We start from the raw sequence: 27,657 nt of genomic DNA on the forward strand, positions 1-27,657 counted from the left end.
ACGTCACAGATGTGCTTGCAATCAAGAACCAACGAATTAGGACCTTCGCCACCTTCACATGTTCAGCGTCTTTGTCTCGGCAGTTTTGATCGGTTGTGCACCTTTGTTTTCAGCTTAGGAGGTATCGGCTGTCGCGATTCATTGTGATGGTGTTAAGCCTCGGCTAACGTTCATTTCGGTGGACATCGGTGGTGTGGCACAGTCGGACCCAGAGCTTCGACTTGAAGATGGCGTGTGCCCGCGGCACAGGCCATCACTTTCTGAAACGCCAAATTTCTGACATGCCCTACTGCTTCCAAATCGCAGTGTACTGTTGCTCTCCTTCACTTTCGTTAGTTCGAACTTTCGTTAATTCGAACTGAAGCGGCTTCCCCTTGCGGTTCGAATTAACGAGCTTTTACTGTACTTTGTGGAAGCCACGCGGGCACCACCGATTACTCTGTAACCTCCGACGAGTCATGTATAAAAGATGACGCGCTTGACCCACAGATCAGATTTTCGCCGATCGCCGACTCTGTGTGCCGCTATCGTTGTGCTCGAGCCTTACTTGTATTGCAACGGTTCGCGCCGTTTGCAACGTGCCGCGCGTGACACATTGTCCGCGCCAGCGAATAAATCGCGGAACGAGAACTCGTATAGAGATGCGCTGAAATTCCGCATCAGGGAGTATCGTAACCGCCGGTGAATTTAAACAATGGAGCTGTTCTAAGTCAAGCCTTCGCCGTCCGTTGTCCGGTGTCACACAGGGGGGCAGGGGGCAAAGCGCGCCTGGGAAGGAGAAGGAAAGAGGTATAGGAGCAGGTGTTTCGCCAGCCCGCGCCCTTTCGCCCCATGGATTCCGCTCGGCACAAGCGGCAGCGGGATCTCGCACGAGAGCGGCATTGCCGACGTCGCGCCAATCTCGACCTTCGAGAGCGAGAAGCGCACGCAAAGCACCAGCGGAGGAAAGCCGCTACCACCGAGCATTGAGAACGGGAAGCTCAAGCCAAGCGCCGTGGGAGGCAAGCAAGCCCTACCTTTAGGAGAAGACAACCCAAGCCAAGCGCCAGCAGAGCCAAGCTAACCCCCAACTTCGAGAGTAGGAAGCCGAGCAGAGACGTCCACGCAGAGAGATTCCTCCCACGGAGGGTGCCAATGAACGGTTCAAGAAAGAATTCCTCGACCGTGAGTGCGGCCACAGCTGCAAGGTGTGTGATAGACTGCGGTTTGATCACAACCTCACGCAACTGAAGAGTGTGCGCACTTTGGAACGGAAGCTCGCATCTAGAAAAACTACGACAACGATCGATACAAAAGACCTTCATGAAAATCGCGCTAAACACGAGTTAAAACTTGAGAAAGTGAACACCACAGCATGCACTGCGTGGAACTGGCCTTACTTTTTTTTTCTCATCGTGCTACCACCAGCTTCTTGGTAAATCCCCGGATGTGGGTTTATGCCAATGCCTGTAATCATCACGATCATCATCATCATTTTACTTTTAACACGTGTATCCCCGATATCGGGAAGAAGAAGAGCTGTCACCTCAGGTAACCTGTTCTTTTTTCAAATAGAAGCCACTAGAAAAGCTTAACGTTTCACGCATCTCGACCTAGTCAGCCGCTCAAGCCCGGTAAACTTTACAGACTGCAGAGACGAGGTTCCGTCGTTTAGGAGATGCAGAGCAAACGTATACGTACATGCGTACTCCGACTGTCGATCACGAAGCGCATCCAAGCCGTGTTAGGACCATACGCTTCTTGCGATATAGGGTTCTAGTGTAGCGTTAACGTTAAAGTTAATGTTAATGTTAAACAAAGTGACCTAATCCCACACGGTGTAGTGCGCACATGCATGCATGGTAACTTCAGGGTCAGGCTACCGACGTGCTGCGTGATGTACGTACAAGAAAGTTTCTGGTAGCCTATAGTTGGTATACGTACATGGTGTTTCAGCGAACACTTTCAATTTTTCTTTTAATTGCTTGTGGCAGATAGCACAATTCTATTCCCTGAGCTGGTCTGCTTGGAGAGGCGGACATTACTTGCACAAACAATTGAGATATAATTGACTAATATCAACAGTTCATTAATTATATGTATGTTTTAACTAATTGCATTATGGCACATATTGCAATTTACAAATTCTATCGCGGAAGTTCGCAAGGTGGTTCCACTTGGAGCGAATTCTTAGGATGCTTGCTTGCTTGCTTGCTTGCTTGCTTGTTTGCCTTGCCTTGCCTTGCCTTGCCTGGGCTGGCCTGGTCTGGCCTGACTGATTGATGTTGGCTAACACCAGTCGTTCTTCAGGAACTCTTCTCGCCGTTTCCTTTCAAAGAGTGCGAAAAGTGTCAGTGCGCTTGTAAAAACATCATCTCACCCCTGAAGAAGTAGTCGGTCGGGCTCCAAAGCATTGGGTTTTTAGAATAAATAAAATTTGCTTGAACATGTCCTTGCTCTTTAATTAAATTGTCCCATATCTGGTAGATATCTGCCGAATGTTACCTTTGATTCTATACACCGCGATTTTGGCCAAAAGACCGTGCACTTTGATAAGAGTGTTAGCAGGATCTTCGAAGGAATGTCTTTGTTCAAGTGCCACTTGGAATTTAACCGAAAGGGCAAAGAGAATGGTGTCCTCCCCCACAACCTGCGTCTGAAACGTCCGGTTGGAGATCATCTCCAAAAGCAGTCAACACTTGCTTACTGCTGGAATACATGAGTGGAAGAAAGGAAGAAAGAACTGGACCTTTTCTTTAATTTGCGCAATCTAGAACGTCGTATTCGCGGAATCATGCCATCATTGGAAGACACTGTAAAGAAAGCTGCCTCTGCAGACTCGAGCGAGCACAAGGCATCTCAAAGAAAAGAAACTCAGCAACCTGGTTTGTGACCGAAAGCCACCGGTAAATCCTCCAAGCACCTTTGTGACGAACCTATCATCCTGGCGTCTTTGGACTCCGGAGATATCCGTACTGGCCAAGGTACATGGTTTCAATGTTTTAATCACCCCGCCTCCCTCCTAATTATTGCAGTGGTCGAGGACAGTATGCAACATCCGGAAATTATCGTCCATCAAGAAACAAGGCTAAAAGTAATAAGAATACTGCCTAAGATACCCACCCGCCAAAACAAAAACCTACCATACGACGAGGTAAAGGCTCTATAAAACTTGAAGGACAAAAACATCGTTGTCCTTCCAACCGATAACGGGAACAACACTGTCATCAAGGAACGAGCTGACAACGAGAAGAAAGTGGAGGACCTTCTTAACGGAGATGCATACACCAGGATCAAGATAGATCCAATGTGGCAGGCCCAAATCCAGATGAACGAAATTCTCTACTAAGTTTTGAAGCAACATCCAGAATTCAAAACCCTTTACTTGAGGTTGATATGCAGAAACGGATCCGCCCCAAGCTCCTGTGGTCTCCCAAAGATTGAGAAAACAAGAATTCCTCTATGGCGCGTAGTAAATTTCACGTGTTCCCCCTGCGAGCCCTGTCAACTTACCTTCATAAGAAACTTCCTCGTCTCAATGGAAAAAATTGGAGGACGCTTAAGCTTCGCCTTCAAGAGTGGGACGCGACAGCGTTCCCGTCGACCCGCCAAGGGGTATAAGACAATGCGCTACGGCATAGCGATCACTTACGATGCGCCTCGCATCGGACTTAGCGCCTACCTATCACGCGGTGAGCGTCGAGCAATGCAGCGTTCGGCGCGGCAACGAAACGTGCGCCTGAGCGAACGGAACGAACCAAAGAACTCGGTGTCTCGGAGGGGAAACGATCTACGCCAGCCAAACGTCGTGATCGGCACGGGAAGAGAGATAGATAGTAATCTAAAGAAAGGAACGGCGCTTGATTCTGCAACCGGGAGCACGGCGAAGCGTCGTCAGGGGTGAGGGGGTCGGGACCGCGACGCGCCTGGCAGCGGTCCCAATGCGCGCGCGGCGCGCCTCCTGTCGGGGCAGCGCCGTACATTGAGAGGAGGGGGTCTTCTGTGTTTGCCGCAAGATGGCTCTGCGTGTGCGGAAAGCGCAAAAGAAATGCAGCAGAAACGCACTTCCCAACTCGTGTAATTGCGACTTTTGTACGTTACATGTTCATAATTACCGATATACACCGCAGTATAACTTTCCACGGCTCGTTTTGAAGGCAACACCGCATTCACTAGAGGCGCGTTTGTACCGCTTGGAAGCATCGAACTCGTGGTTGAGTGGTAGCGTCTCCGTCTCACACTCCGAAGACCCTGGTTCGATTCCCACCGGGCCAATCTTGGAAGTTGCTTTTTACTTATGAAGCACCTGCCATGATTTATCGCTCATGGTCAACGCCGCGGACGCCGACGCCGACACCGACGCCGACGACACCGGCTTTTCTGCGACACGAGCTCCTTAACGCTATCGCGTTAAAACGGAAACCTACAATCGCCCCTGGGGAGACTTCGTGGAAATGGCGTCCAATGCGAGTCTAGCTGACGACAACGACACATGGTGTTCTTTGATGTAGTTTCGCTGTTCACTAGTGTGCCTGTGCCCCTCGCACTTCCTGTGACATTTTGTGCACTCGAACATGACAACACACTCAAAGACTGCACTCCTACATTTAATAATCACTTATGTCGGCTATTGGAATTCTGCCTTTCAAGCACTTATTTCTCGTTCAAAAACCAGTTCTACTAACAGAGTAGTGGAACTCCCATGGGTGTCGCAATCTCCGTCACAGTCGTCGCACTCGCCCTGGAGGACGTTGAAAAGAAGGCGCGTTGCACTTTCACCCTCAAAACCGAAAGCGTTTGTGCGTTACGTGTACGATTGTTCTTGCGTAATGAAGGTATCCGAGGTGAACAATTTGCTCGCGCACTTGAACTCCGTAGAGCCGGCTATACAGCGTAGAATGGAACGCGAAAATTCCGTTTCTGTCCTGCTGAACAGAGAGCGACCGAACTTGTCTGTTTCCGCATTCAGAAAACCGACACATACAGGACGATATCATCACTCTAATTCTAATCACCCCACCTGCCGTAGTTGGAGACCTCTTCAAGAGAGCCGAAACAATGTGCTCGTCTCTCACCTTCAGAAGGAGGAAGAAACCACAGTAAGGCATGACTTTGTGATGAACAGTTATACAAAGGCATTCATTCACCGCGACCTCCGCTAACTGAACCTTCCCCAGCAACTGCACCGTGTCTCGATGCCATGCGTTCGAGGCGTCAACGAGAAATTGGCCGCGTGGTGCGAGGGGCGGGGATTGTCGTCGCTTGCAGGCCTCTCTCCATGGTCAGAATCCTCGAACGCTCGCCATGTAGGCCACTGTTCAGTAGCAAATGCACAAGTAATTGTGTGTAGCATGAACTGCACAGGATGCCCCGCGTCGATTTTGGCTATAGTAAAAACAACCCGGAAAAAGAAAAAAAAATTTGCAACAGAACAACTACATTCGCCACATAAACAGAGAAGTCAGTGCGGTGGCAAAAAACTGCGAGCTTCCTTGGTCCGGGACATTTCCCACACTGCAGTGTACTCTGAAAGACTGGGAAGAATGTCTGCGCCTGGTAAAGCGTTAAAAAGAAAGCATATAAGCACTTCTACGCCTCACGCCATCTCACCCCTGAAGTCGCCAGTGGGGCTCCGAAACGTCAGGTTTAAAATTAAAGCAAATTTTCGTTGGACTTTTCATTGCTAGTTCATTAAGTTGTCCCCAACCAGGCACGTATCTGCCGAATGTTGCATTTATAGAGCGGTTCTTTACCTGCCGTTTTAGCAGGAAAGGAGCTATTGTGACAGACGGAATGGTGCTATAACCATGCGCGTCTTCGAGGTGTCCTGGTTCTCTCCGAACGATGCGCATCTGAAGCCACCATATCCCAGCATTTCCATGCTCAAGGCAGCTCAACAGCACGAGATTTCCTTCTAGATAAAATAGTGAGAAACTCTTAGCGGAAAGACTGAAGCCCGAATTATGCTTTTTGAACTTGGCTACCAAACCATGCTACTCATGACCTCTATTTTACGTCACCATTTCGGCAGTGTTTTCATGTGTCTTGCGCAGACAAATTTATGTCTGCGAATGTTGCCGGGATCAGTCGTATCTCGCTTTCAAAAGCTTTGCTTTTCTGAAAAAAAAAGTCGCACTTTCGCCCGAAAGGCGAAGCAGTGATTGCGATAGCAAATTAGTGGACATTTATACGACGTAAAGATAGTAGTTTTATTGGCCGCATAAACTTGTAAACATAAACATATACTAACTAATTTAACAAGCATGGTGTCACGCGTGCACAAGCCAACAGGAACACATCTCACTCGATGGCCGCGGAAACTCGCTGTCAAAACGCTGCAGTGAGGAAACGCGGCAGCAACAGCGAGCGGATTCACCTTCGTGCGCCCGCTCGCATCAACGCACAGTACGCCGCGAAAACACATCGCTGCGCGTACTCTGTACCGGTCGCAGATGGCTTTCAACATACAGCGGCCCGACCGGGCACGTGCTGTGTGGCCCGGGCCGCCTGGCGTAGAACTCGCCTCCTCTTCCTACCTTCTTCCCGGTTCCCTGCGCGCTACGGACGACGGCACGCTTCCTCCTCGCTTTACGCCGTTGCGTGCGCAAGATTTAGCTGCAATGGCCGGCTCACCCTGGCACGCTTTCACTCGCACATACGGCGCGCGGCGACGCTTTTATCATCGCCCTCGGACTTTATACGGAACCTCACGACAGCGACGACGGCAGAAACGCGCCTGGAGCGTTCATGTAATCGCCATCGCAATAAAAATTTTAACTAGCCCTGACTGAACGATGCTAAAATCTGGCAGCACGGCACACATGGTGCCGGAATCGTAAGGCGGGGTCGCTACCTGTCTGCCATTCTCGTATCCTATTCTCGCGAAACCAATCCTCCGACCACGGTTAGCCTAATTTACAAGCTATCGGAGAAACCTAACATGTATTCATCAAAATAGACATATTTAAATGAGTTATTTAGTATAAAGTGCTCTTTCAGGATTTCTCCCCGCTGTTGCTCACGTCCAAGGTGTACGCTCGGATCAGTCCCGACTGAAGACATCCGCTGACAACTTCCGGTGGCGGCTTTTTGATGGATGTGGCGTTGGCACCGGCAGCTCCGGCCCCTGTGGCCCCCCCTGCGCAGGTGACGCAGTTCGACGTCGCCAACAACGAGGTGTTCTACGAGGCCGCGCTCCCACTCAGTGCCGGTGAGAACCTATACGTGGTCCAGTGGGTGTACGTGGTATCAGCCACGTCGCTACGGCCCATTCGCGTTCACAGAAAAATGTTCTCGAAGAGGGCTTCTGGAAGCAGGTAGGAACAACTAGAACTCAACGAAGGGGAGCAAGCGCAAAATTAAGCAAGCGAATGAAGGTACAGTTTGCATTGCTTCCTTCAATAATATATATATACAATAACCATTTAGTTTTATCAGAGCAAGACAGAACAGTCTTTCGACGAAGGGCTGCTAAAATGCCTGGCACGGAGTGCTCCCGGACGCGGCCAATTACAGCTCTCGAGCAACACTTGTGCTTCATTTGCCAGAAACCTGTTTTGCAATGATAGCGCGGTGGTTGCATAAAATATTTATTTTTCCGAACTGTCATGTTTCGAACTTTCCTTAAAATTAGCTAATGCTGCTTGGCCCCGTGGCCCCGGAAGTCTATGAAGGCGTGGGGGGGGGGGAGGGGGGGTAGCACAGGCCAGGCGTAGGTAACCTGCTGCCCCCCCCCCCCTTCAACAAAGCGGATGCCGCCCATGCTTCGGTGTACAAAGTTGGGACTAATTTACTTTTCGACGCCAGTGCAATAGGCTTTACAGCGAATAGCTATTTATGCGATAGACACTAGCCGTTCATCTTTGTTTTTAACGCGGCAACGGCATCATGCGCACGATATCAGCCGGGGAGAAAATGGGACTTCAAAAAAAAAAAAACAAGTATCAGTAGTTTTGACAAAGACGCTATGCTATCCTTGAAAATGCTGCTTTGTAAAATGGTTTATAAGCTTTGCAGGCACACATTTCGCCAGTAAGTACAGCCGTAAAATGTGTAATTGCCTAAAGATTGTTCATTAAAGCTCCTAAAATTTCGCTACTTTGTTTCAAGAATATAACAGAAAAGTAAAGACAATTTTGTTCGATGACAACTTCATTCAATCTCGTTTACCTAAAGCGCATGCGTTCCGGAATATTTCTCATCAAACCTCGTGCTCGATAGGCTATTTACGCTTTCAGAGGCGGAAATCTCGACACAAGTGCAAAGCCTCCCGTGTGGCGTATATAGCTTATTGCCGGGCAAAGCTGGATCTTGCTCTTGCGAGCGGAGAGCTGGAATGTAACAATTATCAGCTCTGTTCGACTGGCGTGAGATACTATCTACGCCTGCTTGCTTGCTTGCTTGCTTGCTTGCTACAAATCTGCTTGCTACAAACGGCAGAACATATCCTTCCCTTTTAATTAAGCATAAAATGTTTCATGGAAATCGTTCCATGCGCCTGTCTAGTAGAAGCCTTTTACAGCTTCACTAGTATTTAACTATATATAGTGATAGAAATTGGCCCCGAGTTAGACGGGATCGACTGCAACGAAATTTCACTTTGGCTAATTTAGTTATAAATGGGCAGTGTATACTATTCGTGGAATCTTGGGCGAGTTGCAGGGCTGGCAATTGTGTGATTGCCTTATTGTCCCAGCCTTCAAATAACCCCTAAGCAAACGAAGCGTGCACCGGCAAAGGCTAGCGGATGTGACGTAAATCCCAACACGTCGCTTCCAAGACTTTTCAGCGTTGCATGCTGCAGCGGGCGCCTTCAAATCTCTGAGGCCATGCCGAGGATCCTCGGTGCATCTCAACGTTCTGCGGCACGCGCCACTTCCGAAGAGCACGCAGTGGTTGCTGCATTTCTTTCCTTTTTCTTTTTTGCTTTAGTTTAGGTATCAAGGATGTCTTTATTTTGCGAGCTTTTTGGCATGCACCCACTCCTATTTCGAACGTAAAATTTTGTCCGGGGGCTGTTCTAAATATGCCCTATCTGAAACTTCAGGCTTTGTACGCGGGTCAAAATTTAATTGAAATTGCTCTTAAATAACAGCTTGAAGTTGCCGCAGGCTTTGCAAAATTATTGTAGTACGTCAGCAATGCGCTGCCGCTTTCGCCGCTTGCCACATACGCAGTAAACCAAAATACCACACTTTGAGGCAAAGTTTTTTTTTTTTTTTGAACAGCTTTATTCTCAAGAATGTTCGTAGCACCGTGGTGCCTCTCTTTCACCATGTCCACTAATGCGTACTTTCTCCAAATTCTTCTTTTATTCTGGCAGGTGTGCGGAAGGCGACCACTACGTAAGCAAATAAACTAGTCATTCTAATTTATTTTATTTACTACTGTCAGCCAGACTACCGCGCCTTTGGGAGGACTGCATGTTACAGAAGGAAAGTAGTGTGTCATGAATAGAATGAAAAATACTGCCGGAAGGACCTGTGCTATGCATAAATTGCATGTAGGCGCAGAAGAACAATGGCAAACAAACAGTGACATAAAAATCTGAATATAAGGTGAACACAATAGCCCGCAATAACAGAACGATATATCACAAAGAACACAATCGTCGCCAGAACGCTGCTTAAAAATAGCGGGGCGCAGGAAGATGGTGTGAAAAGGTTTCGAAGGTGGGCACATGGCTATCATGAAAGGGGAAGGATGCAAACGGGCCGCTGCTAATCTACATATAACTGAACATAATATTCTAACGGCGCGCACGAAGACGAGGAGAAGGAGCTGTAGGAGGGCGAGGACGAGAACTTTGGTTTCAGTCTGGTGACCTCACCCCATACAGTCCTCTAACGCCGAGCCTTCTAAATAAACGCTTCCCACCTTGTAACATTTCTGGTTACATGTAATGCCGCTTGCGCTTTGGCTGAGCAACTTCCTTGCAACCCTTGAGTGGTCTATGGACAGAATTCTCCGTAACCTAAGGTGGATGCTAACCTCGATGACGTTGTAATTTTGGGTCCCACACTTAGCAAACACAAGCAGTGTTGCGTCACCACACGTTGCCTTAGCGCACGGTACCATTACAGCTTCTGCCTTGTTGCTGTGTGATCAGCTGTCTGATATGCAACCGGGTGTTCGCTAACACACTGGGCTCTATTCGTGCTTGGAAACGTGGAGCGGTAAAGGGAAGACGTGTGCCGAAGTTGGCTGCGAAAAGCATAGAGTGTCATACTGTAGCGACTACTTCTTTTTCTGTGCGTCGACTCGATCTCCGTCACCAGACCCCACGTAGACTTCACACGCTTGGCCGCAGCACGGCGCGATGACGACGATCTCAGCAACCTCTGCGCCACTGGTACTTCACTCGTGCTTGAAGAAGTTTCCATGCCTTGCAGTGGCGTTCCCATTATATGCGATAGTTAAAACAACCGCTGTCATCCATATGTACACCAGCTTTTCGCCGAACCGTTTTTGAAGCTCTACGCTCACTGTCCCTCACCCGGTAACGAGAGCGACTCAACGCCTAGTAACCACTAAAAATGCGTGGCCCCATACAAATTCTGGTGTTCGGAGCTGGGCGCGCGGCTGCTTGAAATGCCAACAGGCTAAGGTTTATAGACATACAGTCGGCCCAGTAGAAAGTTTTCCACCTCCTGATGCCCACTTTAGTCATATATCCACATAGATATCGTTGGCCATTTGCCTCCCGTGCAATAGCACCGATATATATTAACGTGCGTCGACCGTTCTACACGTTGGCCCGAAGCTGTTCCGCTTACGAACATTACCGCTGAAACGGTCGCACTGGCTGTAGTCGAGGTCTGGATAAGGCTATACGCTGTACCCTCTACCATCACAGCTGACCGCGGTCGTCAGTTTGAGTCCACACTTTTCCGCAACATCTCGGAAACTCTAGGGCTCACACACATTATGAAGACAACTGCCTACCATCCGGCGTCTAGCGGAATGGTCGAACGTTTTCATCGACAGTTAAGGGCCGCCTATAATGTGTTCCGACAACACCATGCAATGGACGGAACGGCTTCCTCTTGACATCCTCGGCCTGGGACTGCACTGAAGAGCGACATGTAGTGCGGCAGAACTTGTTTTTGGCACAACACGCCGTGTGCCCGGAGAGTTTTTTGTTACAGAGTCATCACCTGTGCCTTTTGAGATCGGCAACTACGCCAGCCGACTCTGAGCGATGATGGATGCCATTGTTCCGCCACTTGTTCGCCCCACTTGTCAGAACACATTTGTCAGCCCGCACCTCAGCGATGGCACACACGTGTTCATACGCCGAGACGCAGTTCCTGCTCCGCTGCAGCCACCATGCGGCGGCCCCTTGTAACGGTAATCAACCGTATGCCCAAGCACTTTCCAGAAATGATCAACGAACGCGAAGACACCGTATCCATTGACCGTCTTATTGACCGTCTTTAACTGGCTTTTTTAGACAATGAATCGATAAGGAGACACACCGCTGCAAACTCCTTCAAACCTCCATATCGCCGTCCTAGAGTGCGCTTTGCTACAGATACGGCCTTAATTTATTGTTTTCGCACCGTTCAGCAGGCCCGCGGCTTCCTCACTAGGGGGAAGGCCCTGTGGCGTCTACTTATTTTCGCTGCGATGGCTCGAAGGGAAAAGAGAACCATGAAGTCACGTGCGCTTGGTGTGCCGCTTGGTCTTCGATCGCCATATGTTCACCAGTGTGAGTGTTAAAATATATCTTGTTATCTGGCGTGACTCAATACGTCACTCCATTACCTACAATACAATAATTACTAGAGGGAACTCTGGCGCTAGTGTCTACGGGATCTGCAATCGGGGCGGTTAGGCCAGCATGGAAATTACGGGGAGTGCATGGATTTGCCTAAACTACGTCCTGCTGGCTTCAAACGGTTTCGTGCCTTTGTAAACTGGTAATTTTTGAACGAAGTACGTGTAACACATAATTAAAGCAACATTGTTAATATTGCCCGACGGCAGGATTCGAACACATGACTTTTACCACAGAGGTCCAATGTTGAAACCATTGCGCCACGAACACGTGCACCGACAAAAGCCATAGTAAAACGATGCAATGTAGCGCATTTTAGTCCAGCATGCCAGAGTAATTTTTAGCCGAAGGAAGTTTTCAAAGCGCATGAGTGGCTAAAACGACAATCTCGGCAAATTTTTGCTAACAGGGCAGATAAATTAAGCGTAATAAACGAAGTCGCAAGAACGTCTGAAGCCACAAGCACGAACATCAGACAAATCCATGATCTTCCCATCATTCCCATCGATTCCCATGGTGGGTGAACGATCGCTGCGCCAGGGCTCCCCCCAGTAATTATTGTAGGAAACTCTATGGCAAAAAATAATAATAGTAATGACTGGCACATTGAGGAATGAAACGAATCTGTGAGGCGTAGTTCTTGGACCGCTGCTACATAAGGACTAGACTGCCTGTCTTGTCGGCCCTTCTCGATGCGTGACCTTCCTCCAGGATAAAAAACATCCATTCATGCGCCAGCGTTGTATCGTTAACCTCTGAAGAGAGGACTTCAACTCCGGAATGTCTTGGAACAGTGTGTACCGCTCGTTACACAGTGACAAATGGAGTATCTTCGTTTCTTGCACGTTATCTACACACGTTTATCCCAACTCATGCGCAAACTAACGCCTACTATAGCGCCAACGCATAAAGAATAAGTTAATAGGCGTACTCTTGAATCGAAGTGCTGGAGCATGGGTGTCGGTGACTGTATATACCAAATGCTCACGAACATGTCAAGCTGAACGTTTCGTGAGTGTCCGCAGAGTAAGCGAGCGATAACGATAATACTCTTACAAGCATCGACGTTCCAAACCCTTGTGCGCAGCAAGAACTAATCTATCGCCACTAAGCACATCCGCGGGCGATCAAGCAGAATAAAAAAAGAAGATTCGTGTGGCCGCAACATTCATATGGGCACGAACTACCAGCTAGGCTGTTTAGGCTACATACACGGGCCAAATACATTATGAGATCATACATCTTATTTTTCATACGGCACCACACTACGCCGACACATGCGCCGTCGCGATCATCGCAACTACCATGCATCGCGAGACGTTTATTTGAGGGATCGCCAGCCGTTTGTGCGCAGAGGTTTCTCAGCACGTGTTGTAGTCATTTGTCCCCAGACATGCCAGCATTGCGGAGTGCGGTCGAGTTTGTTTACGCTTAGCTGCTGGCTGCCCGCGTGGTGAGGCAGTGGGCGCGGACGCCCCATTTGGTTATCGCTGTGTCTTAAGGGGCAATGTTCTTACTGGTCTTGTATAAGTAGCGGGTTGCTTTTTTTTTTTTTTTGTCGCGACGATAGGTTGGATTTTTTAGAAGAACTGCTCCAGGAAGGTACTTGCAACCGGCAAACGGACGCCTCAGGAGAGCCCATGAGGTTATACTAATGCAGACGGCGCAGGATCTCCAGGGCACCCAAGCGGTAGCGGGGGATGAAAGCTGGAAACAGGGTGGCCCGTGGGTTGGGACCGCTGAGGCCGAAGCGTGCCAGGGGGTGTTAACATAAAACAAAATGTCTGTCAGCGATAACGGACAGCCGATCTTATACACCCCTGGCACGCGCAGGCCTCGGCGAGTTCCAACCCACAGACCAGTTCGGGTTCTAGCTTTGGTGTCCCTGTTGCCGCTTTGGTGTCATGGAGACGCCGCCAATAATGCGAAATAATGACACGTTGTTACAATTAGTAAAAAACACGACTGAATAAATATAATTATGTCCAGCCACCAACTTGTGACGCTAAAGTCAGCGCTACCGCGCCCCGCGACTTCTTTCAATATATGCAGCCCGGGCTCTACTACGGTCGCTACTGCTCCCACAGAAACATCTGTCATCTTATTCACAAGGTACATCACCGTAAGGCACGAGAAAGCTATATCCGCCACGGCTGACTTAGCACGAGCGCCGCAGGAGCGAGACAGTCTGACACAGTGGCAGCGTTGCCAGATTGGAAAGTCGGCACGACACCAGAAACTCGCTAAAATTTCCCCAGATTTCACCAGAAAATAAATTTCCTTAAAATGCAAAAAATGACCAAGAATTAACATTCGTCAAGCACTCATCTTATTATTTATATAAAATCACGATGAGAAGCCTTTAATCATCCCTTGGAGCATCGTAGATGCTTGAACGAAACCTGCGTAGCACATCGTCTGTGATAGTGAACTTCACGCAACACCCCTCTCTGGAGGTCAACGTTGTGCGAATTCGTACAATGGAACCCAAATTAAGTTGTCAGCGACATTTTGTTCCTGTACTTCGTCTTAACATGCGTGACCTGACTGAAGACACGCTCCACCACTGCATTCGACACTAGGCAAGAAAGACATGCCAGTGCATACAATGCAAGTTCCTGGTAGGGCTTTTCCCCCATGGCATTTTTAAACTAGAAAATTCTAGCTCAGAATGTTGCAGAATCCTCAGGAAGTTTCCCGTCGAATACGGCCAGCGCAACAGGTTTTTTGTGACAGCGAAATGAGCGGAGCGTCAGCACGTGTGTTGACTGGCCACTTGACTCATTGCCGGTGGCCCGGCGTTGCTCTTCCCATGCTTCCCACGGTAAATTCATACCTCCACTAGAACAGCCGGTGCCGTCTATAGAAACGACTTATAACTATACGTGCGTTGAAACCTAGCGCTAGCATCATACGCTAGCACAAACCTTAGCTAGAGTAAGCTTTATATAGTTCACTGTACCCTAGCAGTAGCTCAGCAACACAGGGATTTCATGAGGAATAAACAAATACAAATATAGGCCTTAAAATCGTGGCGGCCGCAGGCACTACCTAGTGTTAAATGTTTGGATGAGCAGCGTGGGTAGACGGTAATTTCGGTAGAGTGGTTTTCCCCAGATATCCCCAGATTTTGTCTGGTGTAGTAGTTTGTTGGCCTGGCGACCAGGAGCTCTAAATTTTCACCAGATTTCCGAAATCTGGTGGCCAATTTCACCAGATGGCAACGCTGCACAGTGGTCGCCAAATAGGGCGTCAGTGCCCGCAGCTTCACCTATTTTACCGCGCCGACAGCTTGCTTCCGAGCGTAAACAAACTCGACCCCGCTACGCAATGCCGGCACGCCTAGGGACAAACGCCTACAACACGCCCTAAGAAACCTCCTCCGTAGTGCCTAGGCAGAGTCATATATTCAAGAAGCAAAAGCCCCTAGATTTTCTCTCTCGCACCCGCTCTTACTCGCGCCTGCGCACAAACGGCTGGCGGTCCCTCAACTGAACGGCTCGTCTATGCATCTGCCGCAACCGCTGCTGCATCCGCGCCGGCACCTCCGACGCGCTACTGCGCAGTCGCCGACGCCGTACCCTTTCCCTTCTCACCCTACTGGTCGGCTCCTCGTGCAATCCTGTCTATGGTGGCTAGCCACCACAATCGTGTTTATGATGCGGACGCAAGCCCTCCAGAGTATCCCCTCAGGGAACGCATGCGGACTACGGGGGCTAGAGGTAAACGGCTTCGCTCTAAAGACAATCCGACAGTGACCGCACCGATGAACGTTACTGAGTCAGAAACGTGGTAAGCTGCTTCTTCAGAGTGTTCGGCAAGTAAATTAAGAACCAATAAAAAACACACTGATCCTTATTTAATTCAAAACGGGATGTCTGGACAGCTTCAAATACATTTTTAGCCCCGCCTCTAGCACAAGCAGCGTATATGCTGCTTGCACCGTTGGGAGAAAGCGTAATGAGGTCCGAAAGTGTTTACGTGTTCTCTGAAGCTGTGGCCAAAGCTTAGTGTTGTTCAACCGGTCATCGTCTACGAAATTCACCGAAACAAAGATTTCCTGAGCCGCACCGGCGTCATGCACGCCCATTGTAAACACGGAGGCAGCTCACCCAAGCGATGGACGCGTCACCACGAGATCAGGCAAGGTGGCTATACCATTATTGCTAGTCGCTCGCTTACCCTGTGTATACCGTCACAAAACGTTCAGCCTCGAGCATTCGTGTGCTGTCATTGCAGTCGCCGTTACCCATGCTTCGGAGCATTGATTCAAGTTTGGATCCTTTCACTTTTTCTTGATACGTTGGTAATAAAGTGGACGTAAGGTAGTGTGTGTTGAGGTAGACACGTATATAGATAACGTGCGTGCAACTTACTATACCCGCAGGCGGCGCTACCCGCTTTGCCACTGTGTAAGGAGCAGTACTCACTCTTGCTTTCGTTCCTGCGTTGAAGTCATTTCCTTCGAGGCTAGCGATACAACGTCGACGGATGGATGAATTCTTTTATTCTCGAAGAAAGCCGTACATCGCAAAGGGCCGGCAACACAGGCTGCTTCCAGAGCAGTGGTTGTAGCAGTGGTCCATGAATCCCACATATTCCTTCTATTTCTTAATATGCCAGACACTATTTTTGTAGCCAGCAACTGCAGACGTCTTCCCTCTACCGTTGCACATTTTGCAGCATGAATGAAGCACAGTGCGTTAGCGATCACCCAATTAGGTTTCCGACAGCTGATCGCACAGTACAGCAGGGCAGACGCGGTAACGGTTTCGTATACGTGCGCTTTCGCTGAGGCAACGTGTGAGGCGCCGCCGAAAGCGCCATCTAGTTCTCGTAGAGCAAACTGCTCCACGAAAAGGTAAAATTTTGCTTGGTATCGTATTTTTTTTTTTTTGCCAGCTGTCGCTCTGAATCTAGCCTATGTCTGTTGTAGTACAGCGCTTGTGATACACTCACTGTATACCGTTCACTTGATGGTTACGTGCTAAGCTAACACGAGAACGCATGCAGTATGCAGCGCCGCATTCTCGATCGGTCAATCCCGGGGATACTATTTCAGAGGGCGACAGCGACTTAGAGAACCACATTCCATCCCATTTACAGCTGCTTACACTCGTTTCGTTTAATATACACTCTGTTGCTGACTACTGGTACGTATTCTCGGCATGACCAGGTATCATTTAATACCATTGTCATGTTCATACGACATCTACAAGCCACGTAACCGGCGGTTTCTCTTTAGAAGCGGTTACAAGATGCCCATACTGCCGATACACCAAGTCCGTGTGAAGTCGATGGTGAAGTTGAAGTCCTTGGTTTCAAAAACGAAAATTTGTCATCCATCCGACAGTTGCACACTGCTACAAAGGAATTCAATACGGGTTCCTCAAAAGTAATTCTTAGCAGCTGAAGAAAAATTCGTACCAGCCCGGGGATCTGACCTGAGACTAACGCTATTGTGAGGCGGTCGCTCTATCATTTGAGCTAATTATAGGAGGCTGGCAGCTAATTATAGGAGGGTGGCAGCCCGAATTAATAGGAGCAATAGATATGGCAATATTCATTGTCAAATTATTGCACGAGTTTAGCAAACCTTTTTAAACATTTCGTTATTCACGTCCTTTGTGTCCTAATAGTTATTACGATAGTCGGACTGAGACACCGGGAGACAAAGCAAAGACGGCGACTGCTCTTTTGAATCTACACATGTATCTCCCTATATTGTTTGATTGTGTATAGAAGAACAGGTCCTGTCTGTTGCGACGGGGTTAAAAGGAACACCTTAATAAATGTATTTCTCGTCCCTTTTCCAGTTTATTCACGTATCGAGTGACATCTTGTGCGATAAGTGATTTCTTGTATAAAAGTGTTTCAGCTGAGAGCAAGCTATATGCCAGTATCTTTAATTGACCGGTGGTTCTTGTCTCCGAACTCGCGCTGTTGCAATCACCATGCGACTCGATGCTCAATCGGCTTCCAACAAAACGTGTCGCTGCGTTTGCTCAGTCGCGAAACTTGTTTTCTCGTTTACGTTCTCCCTTCTCCGTCTAGCGGCATCGGCGAGAAAGGTTTCGTGAAGCGAGCCATCACCATCATCATCCTGCTGCTGATCGTGTCAGCGCTCATGGCCATGATGGTGGTCAGCGTCGTCGTCTCCGGCTTCGGTGAGATGCACCAACGCTTTTCCCCTTCTCGCCCTCGGCATAGAGAGAAGGGCCTCGCGACTTCGTCAGCATTGATGCCAATAGGTAGCACACAAATGTTTATGTGACATTCTGGAACGCATTACAAGTGATTTTCTAGAGAGGCTGTCATTACAGGAGAAAGATTGAACAGTTGGTGTATGTCATCCGCAACATGCTTTGTGCTTCAGCGAAATATAAGCAACCTGCCTCGAATATAGCTCACCGCGGAGACCGGCAAGACCAACTGCATGCCTCGCGCATGAGGCATGCAAATATGGAGAAGACGGGTACTCGGTTGTTAAAGTTTAAGGGAACATAGTTAATTAACCTGAGGCCGTATAACGTAAAACTATCCCGATGTGTTTCTATTCCAATCTCCTGACGTCAAATTTGCGTAACCGCCGACGCAAGCATCGGGCGGTGACACGCAGGGTTGTCTGAACAGACCAATCACATGCTCCTCTCGTTCAAAGGAGGTCACTTTTGTTTGCTTGAAAAATGAATAACATTGCCTGCGTTGAGCGGCTTGTAATATCTAATTGGCTCACAAGAGGCGAGGAGCATGCTCAAGTGGAGAGGAATTCGATGGGGCCGAGCCACAGCACTGAATATTGATAACCGGATGAAGAAGGTGGTGCCAGCGTCTTCGATTGTTCCGCTTTCTTTTACTTAGCTTGCGGTGGCTCGTCGACAATCGCGGCGGCATGCACCGGAGGCTTAAGAATGACGCTAAAACGGATACTCGGCAAAGAAGAATTGGCAGAACGAGGTTGTAAACCTGCCGAAAGTTCTCGAAAACGTTACACGGCCACGCAAAAAGTTTTATTGCGCGCAAATTAACCCATGCTCTCCGGCAGGGACGAGTAGCCAGTGCCGGAGCGATCGGCGGCAGCCATCTTTTATTCTTTTCGGAACGGGGCAGCCTGCGGCTATTCAGAAGAAAATTCAGTTTTGTTCGGCATATTAATGCATCTTTAACGCGTACGCGTCACTTTGACGCGGTAAGTTTTTGCGGTTTTGTGACGTCGCGTGAGAGGCAGGTGAAGTGGGTGCAGACCGAAAACTTTTGATCAATAGCCTATGGCTAATGGCAAAAAGGCGTCGAATCAGAAATAACTTTTTTTTTTGTTCGGTCAAATTATGCATAATCAGTGTGCACGTCATATCCGACGGAGAGCTATCGCGGTTTTCGTGACGTCGCGTGACAGACAGGTGAAGTGGGGGTGGTCCAAAAACGTTTTTGACCCATCGCGGTGGGCTGATTGCAGAGTTGGAATAGAAAAGTTTAGAATAGTTGTACGCTATAGCGCCCCTGCACACTTCAAACTGTCGGCTCAGGTCACACATAGCGTATGGCCCCTATTTTCTCCAAATGTGAAATTGCTGCCGTCTTTCGTCCTCGCAGGAAAGCGAAGAAACTTTGTAATCGTTTGGTATAACACGCCTAAATTGGCAGAAGACGAGGGTGCGGCAATTTTCGGTTATCCCCTTGGGAACCCACGTACTTAAAGGAGTACTGACACAAAAATTTGAAGTCGAGATAACTTGTGAGATCGATTTAGTGGGTCGCACACACATCGTGTGTAAAATATCAGCGGCGAATATCGCTTAGAACATATTTAAAATCAATTTTAAAGTACGTGCGCGCAGCCAACCGTAAAACAGAGCACCTCGCGACATTGACATCACCCGGGTCTGTAAATAGCCAAGAAAACGCTACGTCATGTGGCTACGTCACGAATTTTCGTTGGCTGCCATGCGGACACGTGCTCGCCGTCGCCGGCCGCAATATCCGAGTCGCTGCTCTCCAGTGGGTCAAATTGAAAGTGATTGGCCATGTCTAATACGGCGGCGACTCCCACATGCAGGAAATCGTCGCCGCTGGACGACGAAAACGAGGACGACGATGATGGCGAGGACATGGCAAACCACGTGCAGGTGTAGCAGACGACTAGCAACACGAAGCTCGCTTGCCGGCGCGCGCTGGCTGCGCGGCAGAGCATACGTCATGGCTTTTTGCGAACACGTGACCACTTTGTTTACACTCCCGGTGGACCGTTTCGTTGCTCTCTGAAACCGAAACTTGGACTGGTCGCTACAAAAAAGACTGCAGATAATTGCGTGTCGCGCTCTGAAGTAAATGAGGTCTCGTGCCGTGATTACTGGGTCATTAACTACTTATTAAAGCAGAAAAAACCACATGGTTTTTTTTTTTGTGTCAGTACACCTTTAAAAATATGCCTGCATAATTCCCCTAAAATGTCACACATTTTCTCCAACTAGAAATTATGTGAGTGTTATCTTACAAATTCGTGAGTAAATATTTTAAAATTATATTCTCGTGGGTTATGTGGCGAAACCCCGATTTGATTGTGAGGTTGTGATTGTGAGGCATGCCGCAGTGAAGGACTCCGGGTCAATTTAGACCACATCGGTATTTTTAACGTGCATATAATGCATGGTACACGGGCATCTTTGCATTTCACCCCCATCGAAATGCAGCAGCCGCGGCCGGGATTCGATCGCGTGCCCTCGGGCTTAGCTCAAGGTCATACTACGCCACCACGACGGGTAGTAAATATGTTCTAATGTATGTGTTCTGTTCAAGCTATTCGCGTGTAATCTAATATGCTACTAACTGTATAACAGTGCATTTCTCTCTCTTTCTTATTGTTACGAAGAGTTGCGAAGAAATGGTTTTATTTACAGGAGATGGACGATGATCGTAGCGTGATCGTAGCGTGTTGTAGCGCAGTGCGGCCTCTCAAACTCCTCGTTCTCTTCCCTTCTTCCTTCTCGGTCTTCTCTTCTTCCTTCTTGTACCTGCCTTTCGTACCCGGCACATTTCCCCGCATGCAGACGTAGCCCGTGGGGCGAGTCAGGATGGACGAGCAGGGTAGAAAGGCTTCAGGCGAGCAATATGAGTCAGCTGAGTTCTGCTTGATCGCCGACCATTGCACAGGAGGCGAGCTATGACGTACATGAATTCGTTCAGGCGGTCCACAACTACAAATGGGCGTGAATATTGTGACAAGAATTTTCGGCACAATCCACGCTTGCATTGAGGTGTCCAAAGAAGGACCAAGTCACCTTTTTCCAACGATACTTGTACGTGACGGTTGTCGTATCGCTCTTTCGAACGACTTTGCGAGGCCAGAGTACGAAGACGAGCTATTCGACGGGCTTTTTTGGCGAGACACAAAGTTTTCGATACAGAATCGTCACTGTGCAGAACGAAGGGTACGAAAGTGGCCAGAGGGCTTCGCGGTAATCTAGCATACAAGAGATAAGATGGGCTATAGCAAGTAGTTTCGTGTTTCGCCGTGTTGTATGCGTAAGTGATGAAGGCCAGCACGTCGTCCCAGTTCTTATGATTGGAGGAGACGTACATGGCAAGCATGTTGATCAGCGTTCTGTTTGTCCTTTCAACGAGCCAATTGGTCTGTGTATGATACGGCGTGGAATGACGGAACTGTGAAGTGCACAAACGAAGTAACTCTTCAATGGCACCAGCCTTGAACTGGCGACCACGGTCGCTGATCATGACACGTGGTGGGCCATCACAAAGGACCACGGAACGCAGCAGGAAGACCGCCACGCAAGCAGCGGTGGAAGACGGTATGGCTGCAGTTTCTGCATACCGTGTAAGATGGTCTACGCAGACAATTATCCAACTGTTCTTGTTGTTAGCTAACTGAAATGGACCCAAAAGGTCAATGCCTACTTGCTCGAACGGCGTACTGGGCGGTGTCAATGGCCGAAGGGGACCCGGGGCTGCAGTGGTTGGTCGCTTGTGACGTTGGCACGTTTCACAACTAGCGACATAGCGCTTGCTTCTTTCGTACAACTTGGGCCAGTGAAAGCGCTCCTGCGTGTGGGGCAGCGTATGTACGAAGCCGAAATGGCCGGATGCATTGCACCTAGAACATCGGAGCGGAGACTCTCGGGGAGAACAAGCAGAAAACGCAGTCCATGCCCGGAGTAATTAGTTTTGTACAGCAATTTATCACGGAAGTACGGGCGGCGACAAAAAGCGGATCGAGGGTAACATTATCACGTTGTTCTCGCTGAAAGCCTGCCGCGTCAGGGAACGTAGAAGTAACAGCAGCGAGACGGTCGTCAAAATTCTCAGCATCGCACTCGGTAGTCGCAAGAGGAATCCGAGAGAGGCAGTCTGCGTCAGCGTGACGACGGCCACTCTTGTACGATACCACAAAGTCGTAGTCTTGGAGGCGCAGCGCCCAACGTGCGAGGCGACCAGAGGGATCACGCAAACCGACCAGCCAGCACAAAGAATGATGGTCGGTGATAATCTTGAATGGTCTACCGTAAAGATAACACCGAAACTTTTGTACGGCGAAAACGGCTGCCAGGCATTCCTGTTACGTAACCGTATAATTGCGTTCAGATTTGCTCAAGCAACGGCTGGCACGAAACATGTTCTGCGCCACTGTGACGTTGTACAAGCACTGCTCCTATCCCGATTCCACTATAGCATCAGTGTGAACTTCAGTCGGGCAAGATGGATCGAAGTGACGCAAGAGGGTTGCTGACGTTAGTATAAACTTCAGTTGAGAGAATGATGCGTCACACTCTGGTGTCTAATTGAAGGACGCATTGTGTCGCAAAATACTTGTCAACGGGTAAACGATGTCGGCAAACCGGGGAACAAATCGACGAAAATACGAACATAGGCCAATGAATGAGCGAAGTTCTTGTGCTGACTGCGGTGGCTTGAAGGAGCTCACCGCTTCAATCTTACGAGGATCGGGTCTGACGCCTTCCTTCAACTAAGTGTCCTAGGACCATTGTTTGACGTTAGCCAAACCGACATTTTTTTTTAGTTTAGAACCAGTCCAGATTTCTCGATGCACTCGAGAACAAGGCTGAGGCGTTCGTTATGTTTTTCAAACGTGCTACCAAAGATTACAACATCATCTCACATGCAAATCTCCCACTTTAGACCACGTAGTACTGTGTCCATGAATGTTTCAAAGGTGGCAGGAGCGTTGCAAAGGCGAAAAGGCATAACATTAAATTCGCATAGGCCATATGGAGTCACGGCAGGGTCCATAGTACAATACCCGGATCGCAAATCAAATGTTGAAAAGTAAGAAGCAGCGTGTAAGCAATCAATGACGTCATCGATTCGCGGTAGTGGATAGACATCCTTCTTCGTCACTGGGTTTAGATGACTGTAATCCACGCAGAATCTCCAGGAGCCATCTTTTTTCGAACCAGGATTACTGGGGCTGCCCTTGGACTAGACGATTCTTGAACGACACCTTTGTTCATCATCTCTTTGACTTGCTCTGCAATAACTTTGCGCTCGGAGGATGACACTCTGTAGGGCTTCTGGTGGATGGGATGTGCTGAGCCGGTGTCTATTCTGTGACGAGCGCGGGACGACGGCAAATGAAGGGGTGCATCTCCATGCGTGGAGTCGAATGCAGCCTCATGCCGGGCAAGGAGATGTACCAGTGCTTGTCGTTCTGATGTACAGAGAGCCTTGCTGATCATGACAAGCATGAGCTCTTCAGAATGTCGATTATCGCCAGGAGAGCAAGCTGTAGAGGCGTCCGCAGTTAGTGCCGCTATTGAGCCACATGCGGCTTCATTGAAGAGATCGATTTTCATACCGCGAGGAAGGACAACCGGCGCGGCGGAACAGTTCAGCGCCCACAATGTGGCGACTCATTTCATTATGCGCACGACAGAGCAGGGCACAAGTATATTTTTTAGCACAGTTTATGCGGAGAGGCCTAACTACGAGGTCAACAGAATCAACGTTCATGAATATATTGCGCTTACTGGTACACAGACGAATGACAGGGACAGCACGCGGACGTATTGCGCTGTGTACGTCCGCGTACTGCCCCTATCGTTCGTCTGTGTAAGACTAAGCGCAAAATAATTATGAACGTCCGCCAACTAGCCCCGTTGATATCTTTACAATCAGGGTCAACAGTAGTTGCAGAAACACTTTTTAAAGCTGAGAAGCGCGGTTGTACTTGTTGGCGGGACTCACCCGGTGATAATGATGAGCCATTCCTCGACGTCTTCGTCCGATCTTCCGGCGAAGGGACGCGCATATCTCAGTTGTATAACGGTACTGGTCGGCGCAGCAGTTGGAATGGGCCGTTGTTCCTCTGCGTCGTGAGACATATTCAACTCCGGTGTATTCGGTTGGAGTCCCGCAAGGCGACGGCTCCGTCGAAGAAATTGTGGTTCAGCCTCCGCCTTCGGGTGTCGATTACCCCGCAACTTCCAGCACAACTGTTAGGAAGAGTTGCGAAGAAATGGTTTTATTTACAGGAGGTGGCCGATGATCGTAGCGTGATCGTAGCGCAGTCCGGCCTCTCAAGCTCCTCGTTCTCTTCATCTTCTCTTCTTCCTTCTTGTACCTGCCTTTCGTATCCGTTAAAATATCGGCCTCGAGCTCCACCACTGGAAAAGCTGGCGCCACCGTCGGCGTGACGTGCTATTAGGGATCACGTGGACATAGCGGCCGCGTCGGCTGCTTCGGGAGCGCCGAAGCGAGCTGAAAACGAGAGTTTAAATTCCCTCGTACGCTGCGGTCCTCATTTAGTGGCGATATTTTCCCGCTTCGAGTATCTCCTTTACAACGTTTGAAAGCACTAGAATAGGTAGTGGCTCCCTTTGAAGGCGCGCAACATGGTAAGCTACATCTCGGTGCCGCAGTGCCGGACGTACGCAACAGAGCCCGGTGTCAGCCTTATTCACACGTAGCCGCAGGACAAGAAGCTGCGTGAAGCTTGGCTCGCGTAACATAAAACCGGCAAAAAGTCATCGGCTACAACTCGGGTATGCAGCAAGCACAGACGCGAGGAAGATTTCTGCTCCGGCGCCGGGTCTTGTTAGGAATGGCCGCACGGGGTGACAACGTGCCAGCTATTTCAGCCCGCTGCACGTGTTCCAATCCAACCGGGACGGGGCGCACTTCAGAGAACTGCGGATAACCGGCAGCCACGTGGCGCGTGGTCAGCTCAGGGGAGTTCTCGAGGGGAGGTAATTGGCGGAACCTCCCCATGAGCTTTTCGAGACACCAGACAATGTGCTACCCGGCCGCGCCACCCGAGACGGCGCAGAGTTCTACGAAGCCCCTCTGACGTCGGCTGCGGACCTTTACACCAGTGTGTGCGTGCGGCACGTGTATGTAAGCCCTCATCCTCCTCTAAGTCGACAGCCCTCATCCTCCTCCAAAAGGGCGGGTCATCTTGAATGTCGTCGAACTATGACGTCGATCAGAGAGCTTATTAGCAGCGATTGTCGGCTGCTGGAGGGTGCTCGTTGTCAGGCTCGAGTTGTTAGTGAGTTGAGTGCTCGTTTTCGTGCTCGAGATGTACTAGTGAGCTGAGTGCTCGTTGTCATGCTAGAAATGTACTAGTGAGCTGTGTGCTCATAAGCTGTTTGCTGTATGTTAGTCTTGCGGGCTCCATATGGGAGTCACGCTAGACTGTCGATGTATGTCTTGTCTAAGATGTAAATAATGTAAATAAATCCTGTTCACCGAGTTCCTCTCTACGACCTTAAACTCCTTCAAATGGTGGCAGCGGCGAGATCGTCCGACAACTCCTACATCTGGTTGACAGCGGTGGGATCGTCCGACAGCTCTGACAGTCTGCGATGCTCGGAAAACGCGCACTGAGACGCTCGCCCGAGTCCGCTGCCCGACTAATGTCATGACGGTTTGGTCTATGAACTTATCGATGCTATAGATACTGGCAAGTTCACTGCAATGGAAATGGAGCGGTAAGACGCACATTAAAAAAAGGCATGGCATATGGTCATGTTTGTACGTGTTATGAATTAATGCACTGGATTAGAAAAAAGAAGCAGCGGGAAATCGCACGCTGAGAACGCCGATAAACATACAGTGCGGCGCAACTCGAGAAGTAATATTGAAACGTCCAAGAATTTAGAAGAAAAAAAGAAGGTTGAATCGTCGCGACGGCACATCACAGTCACCCTAGGCGTCGAAGTCTCTACAATGAAATTATTTTTGAACAGCTCTGATATCACTCACGCAACAATGGTTGCTTGTATACTGTCAAATGCTCATATTCTGTGGCCTAAAGCTCAAGGCAGGGTGCGAAAGCGCGCACGCGGCGAAAGCGAAACTGCGCGGACAAGCATTCAGAAGTGCAATCGGTCGCTGCGAATCTGTGCGATCGCTGCATTGAGGCTTCATGCTATTACGCTTCATTTAGTTATACAAACACTATAAGAACACATTTCAGATAGTTTGCTCTCAGCGTTTACCTACCTTTCACGCAAAAAGCCGGTTCGGGATATTCTATCGCGGCGACCTCGCGCAGTGGCGTTCACTGTACGTATTCGGTAAAGAGATAGCGTCTGTAAACGATTCTGTGCTTTCAGTTTGCCCAAGATTATTATTTAGACAGTAAAAACCTTCTCTCGCTCCGAAATTACTTACAGAAATGTCCGGAAGAGCTCGCGCGTGTTTTCAGCGAGCGCTGACAGCAAATAACCTATGAGGAGCGCGCCGCGTGATCCCTCATACTATACGCCAGCGAGGCGCTTCCGATAGATGGCGACACCGTAACTCCTCGCCGCCAATATATAATCCTTCGGTGGCATTTTCAGAGGCAGGCACCCCGGCCGCACTTATGGAGGAAATGCCGCGCCATTCGAAGAAGCCGCAAGATCCTGTCAAAGAGGGCGACACGGTTCCCCCTGGCGGGACGCCCGGCAAACCTACGACAACAGGTTCCACCACTTTAGCGATTTTCAGGTCTTTCCTCGACTATTTATTTATTTATTGTTATCTTTTGTTTTATTATTATCTCTTTCTTTTTGCAAATAGCCGTTGCTATGTTTCCTTGTTTTTCTTATCGCTAACTGGTACGCTGAGATGAAAAAAAGAACACGAAGAACAAGAAGGAAAAAGGAGCCCACTTTACTTTTGACAGAATTCGAAACGAATGCCTGTGTCACACAAGGAGGACACCATGTTATGTTTTTCTGAATCGATTAATGGATCTTTCACCAAACTGTCGATTGTATTTAAAATTATTTTACCACAGCCAGGTTTGCTGGGTATACGTAAATGGTACTCTTCCTTTAATGTAAAAGAAAATCTGCCTCTCTAAAGTTCGTCTATTTCCAGATCAATTGCGGAATTTCCCCTTTGCCCTGCCTTACTTTACTTTTTAAGCGTTTTTCCGCCCTCCCGTTATGGGCCGGCTTCTTGGTCGGCTTCTTGGTCAGTCCACCGTAGCAATGGCGTAGCCAGAATTTTTTTTTAGGGGACGTTGAGCATGGGCCTATAGGAGAACTGGACGGGCCACAGACTAATTTCGGAAAGCGAATCGGGCTGAGCCCTGGGTTAACTTCCCTGCCTTTCATTTACCAATTTCCTCTTTTCCTCCCCTCGGGAAGGGGAGGGGGGCCGCGTGCCCGGTTATGGTGTTTATTGACTTCGAAACGGGGTGGGGAGAAATGGTCCCCTAGTCTGTTTGATTCACTCAGGTTTTACTGCATCTACCACTGCCTAGCATTTTGCCTATTCGACCTCGGTCTTAAGTTTCGTATTTAAAACCTCTATTAATATAGTGTAATATTACCTATACGCCTGCAGTGACTCCGGTTCTCTCGATCTCTTCTCTGCTTTCTTTTCTTTGTCTTTTTTTTTCTACCAATGCTTTAACCGTCTCCTACTTATCTCGC

At 49.0% G+C, this 27,657-nt stretch overlaps 1 protein-coding gene across 3 annotated transcripts in view; it reads left to right on the forward strand.

The window, feature by feature from the left end:
- The first annotated feature begins 1,404 nt into the window (after window positions 1–1,404).
- Window positions 1,405–27,657, forward strand: part of LOC135899023 (uncharacterized) — a 29,193-nt gene continuing 2,940 nt past the window's right edge. The window contains exons 1-5 of one of the 3 annotated variants that reach the window (XM_070522394.1): window positions 1,405–1,530; window positions 6,979–7,189; window positions 9,302–9,323; window positions 17,813–17,925; window positions 26,575–26,697. In XM_070522394.1, coding sequence (XP_070378495.1) covers window positions 7,072–7,189; window positions 9,302–9,323; window positions 17,813–17,925; window positions 26,575–26,697 — 376 coding nt within the window. In that variant the 5' untranslated portion in view covers window positions 1,405–1,530; window positions 6,979–7,071. Of the gene's footprint in view, window positions 1,531–1,577; window positions 1,614–6,978; window positions 7,190–9,301; window positions 9,324–17,812; window positions 17,926–26,574; window positions 27,003–27,657 lie in introns of those variants that run through there. The other 2 variants (XM_065428270.2, XM_070522393.1) reach the window with 2 other exon arrangements.

The sequence above is a fragment of the Dermacentor albipictus genome, chromosome 7 (assembly GCF_038994185.2).
Source record: "Dermacentor albipictus isolate Rhodes 1998 colony chromosome 7, USDA_Dalb.pri_finalv2, whole genome shotgun sequence".
In the NCBI taxonomy this organism is placed as follows: Eukaryota; Metazoa; Arthropoda; class Arachnida; order Ixodida; family Ixodidae; genus Dermacentor; species Dermacentor albipictus.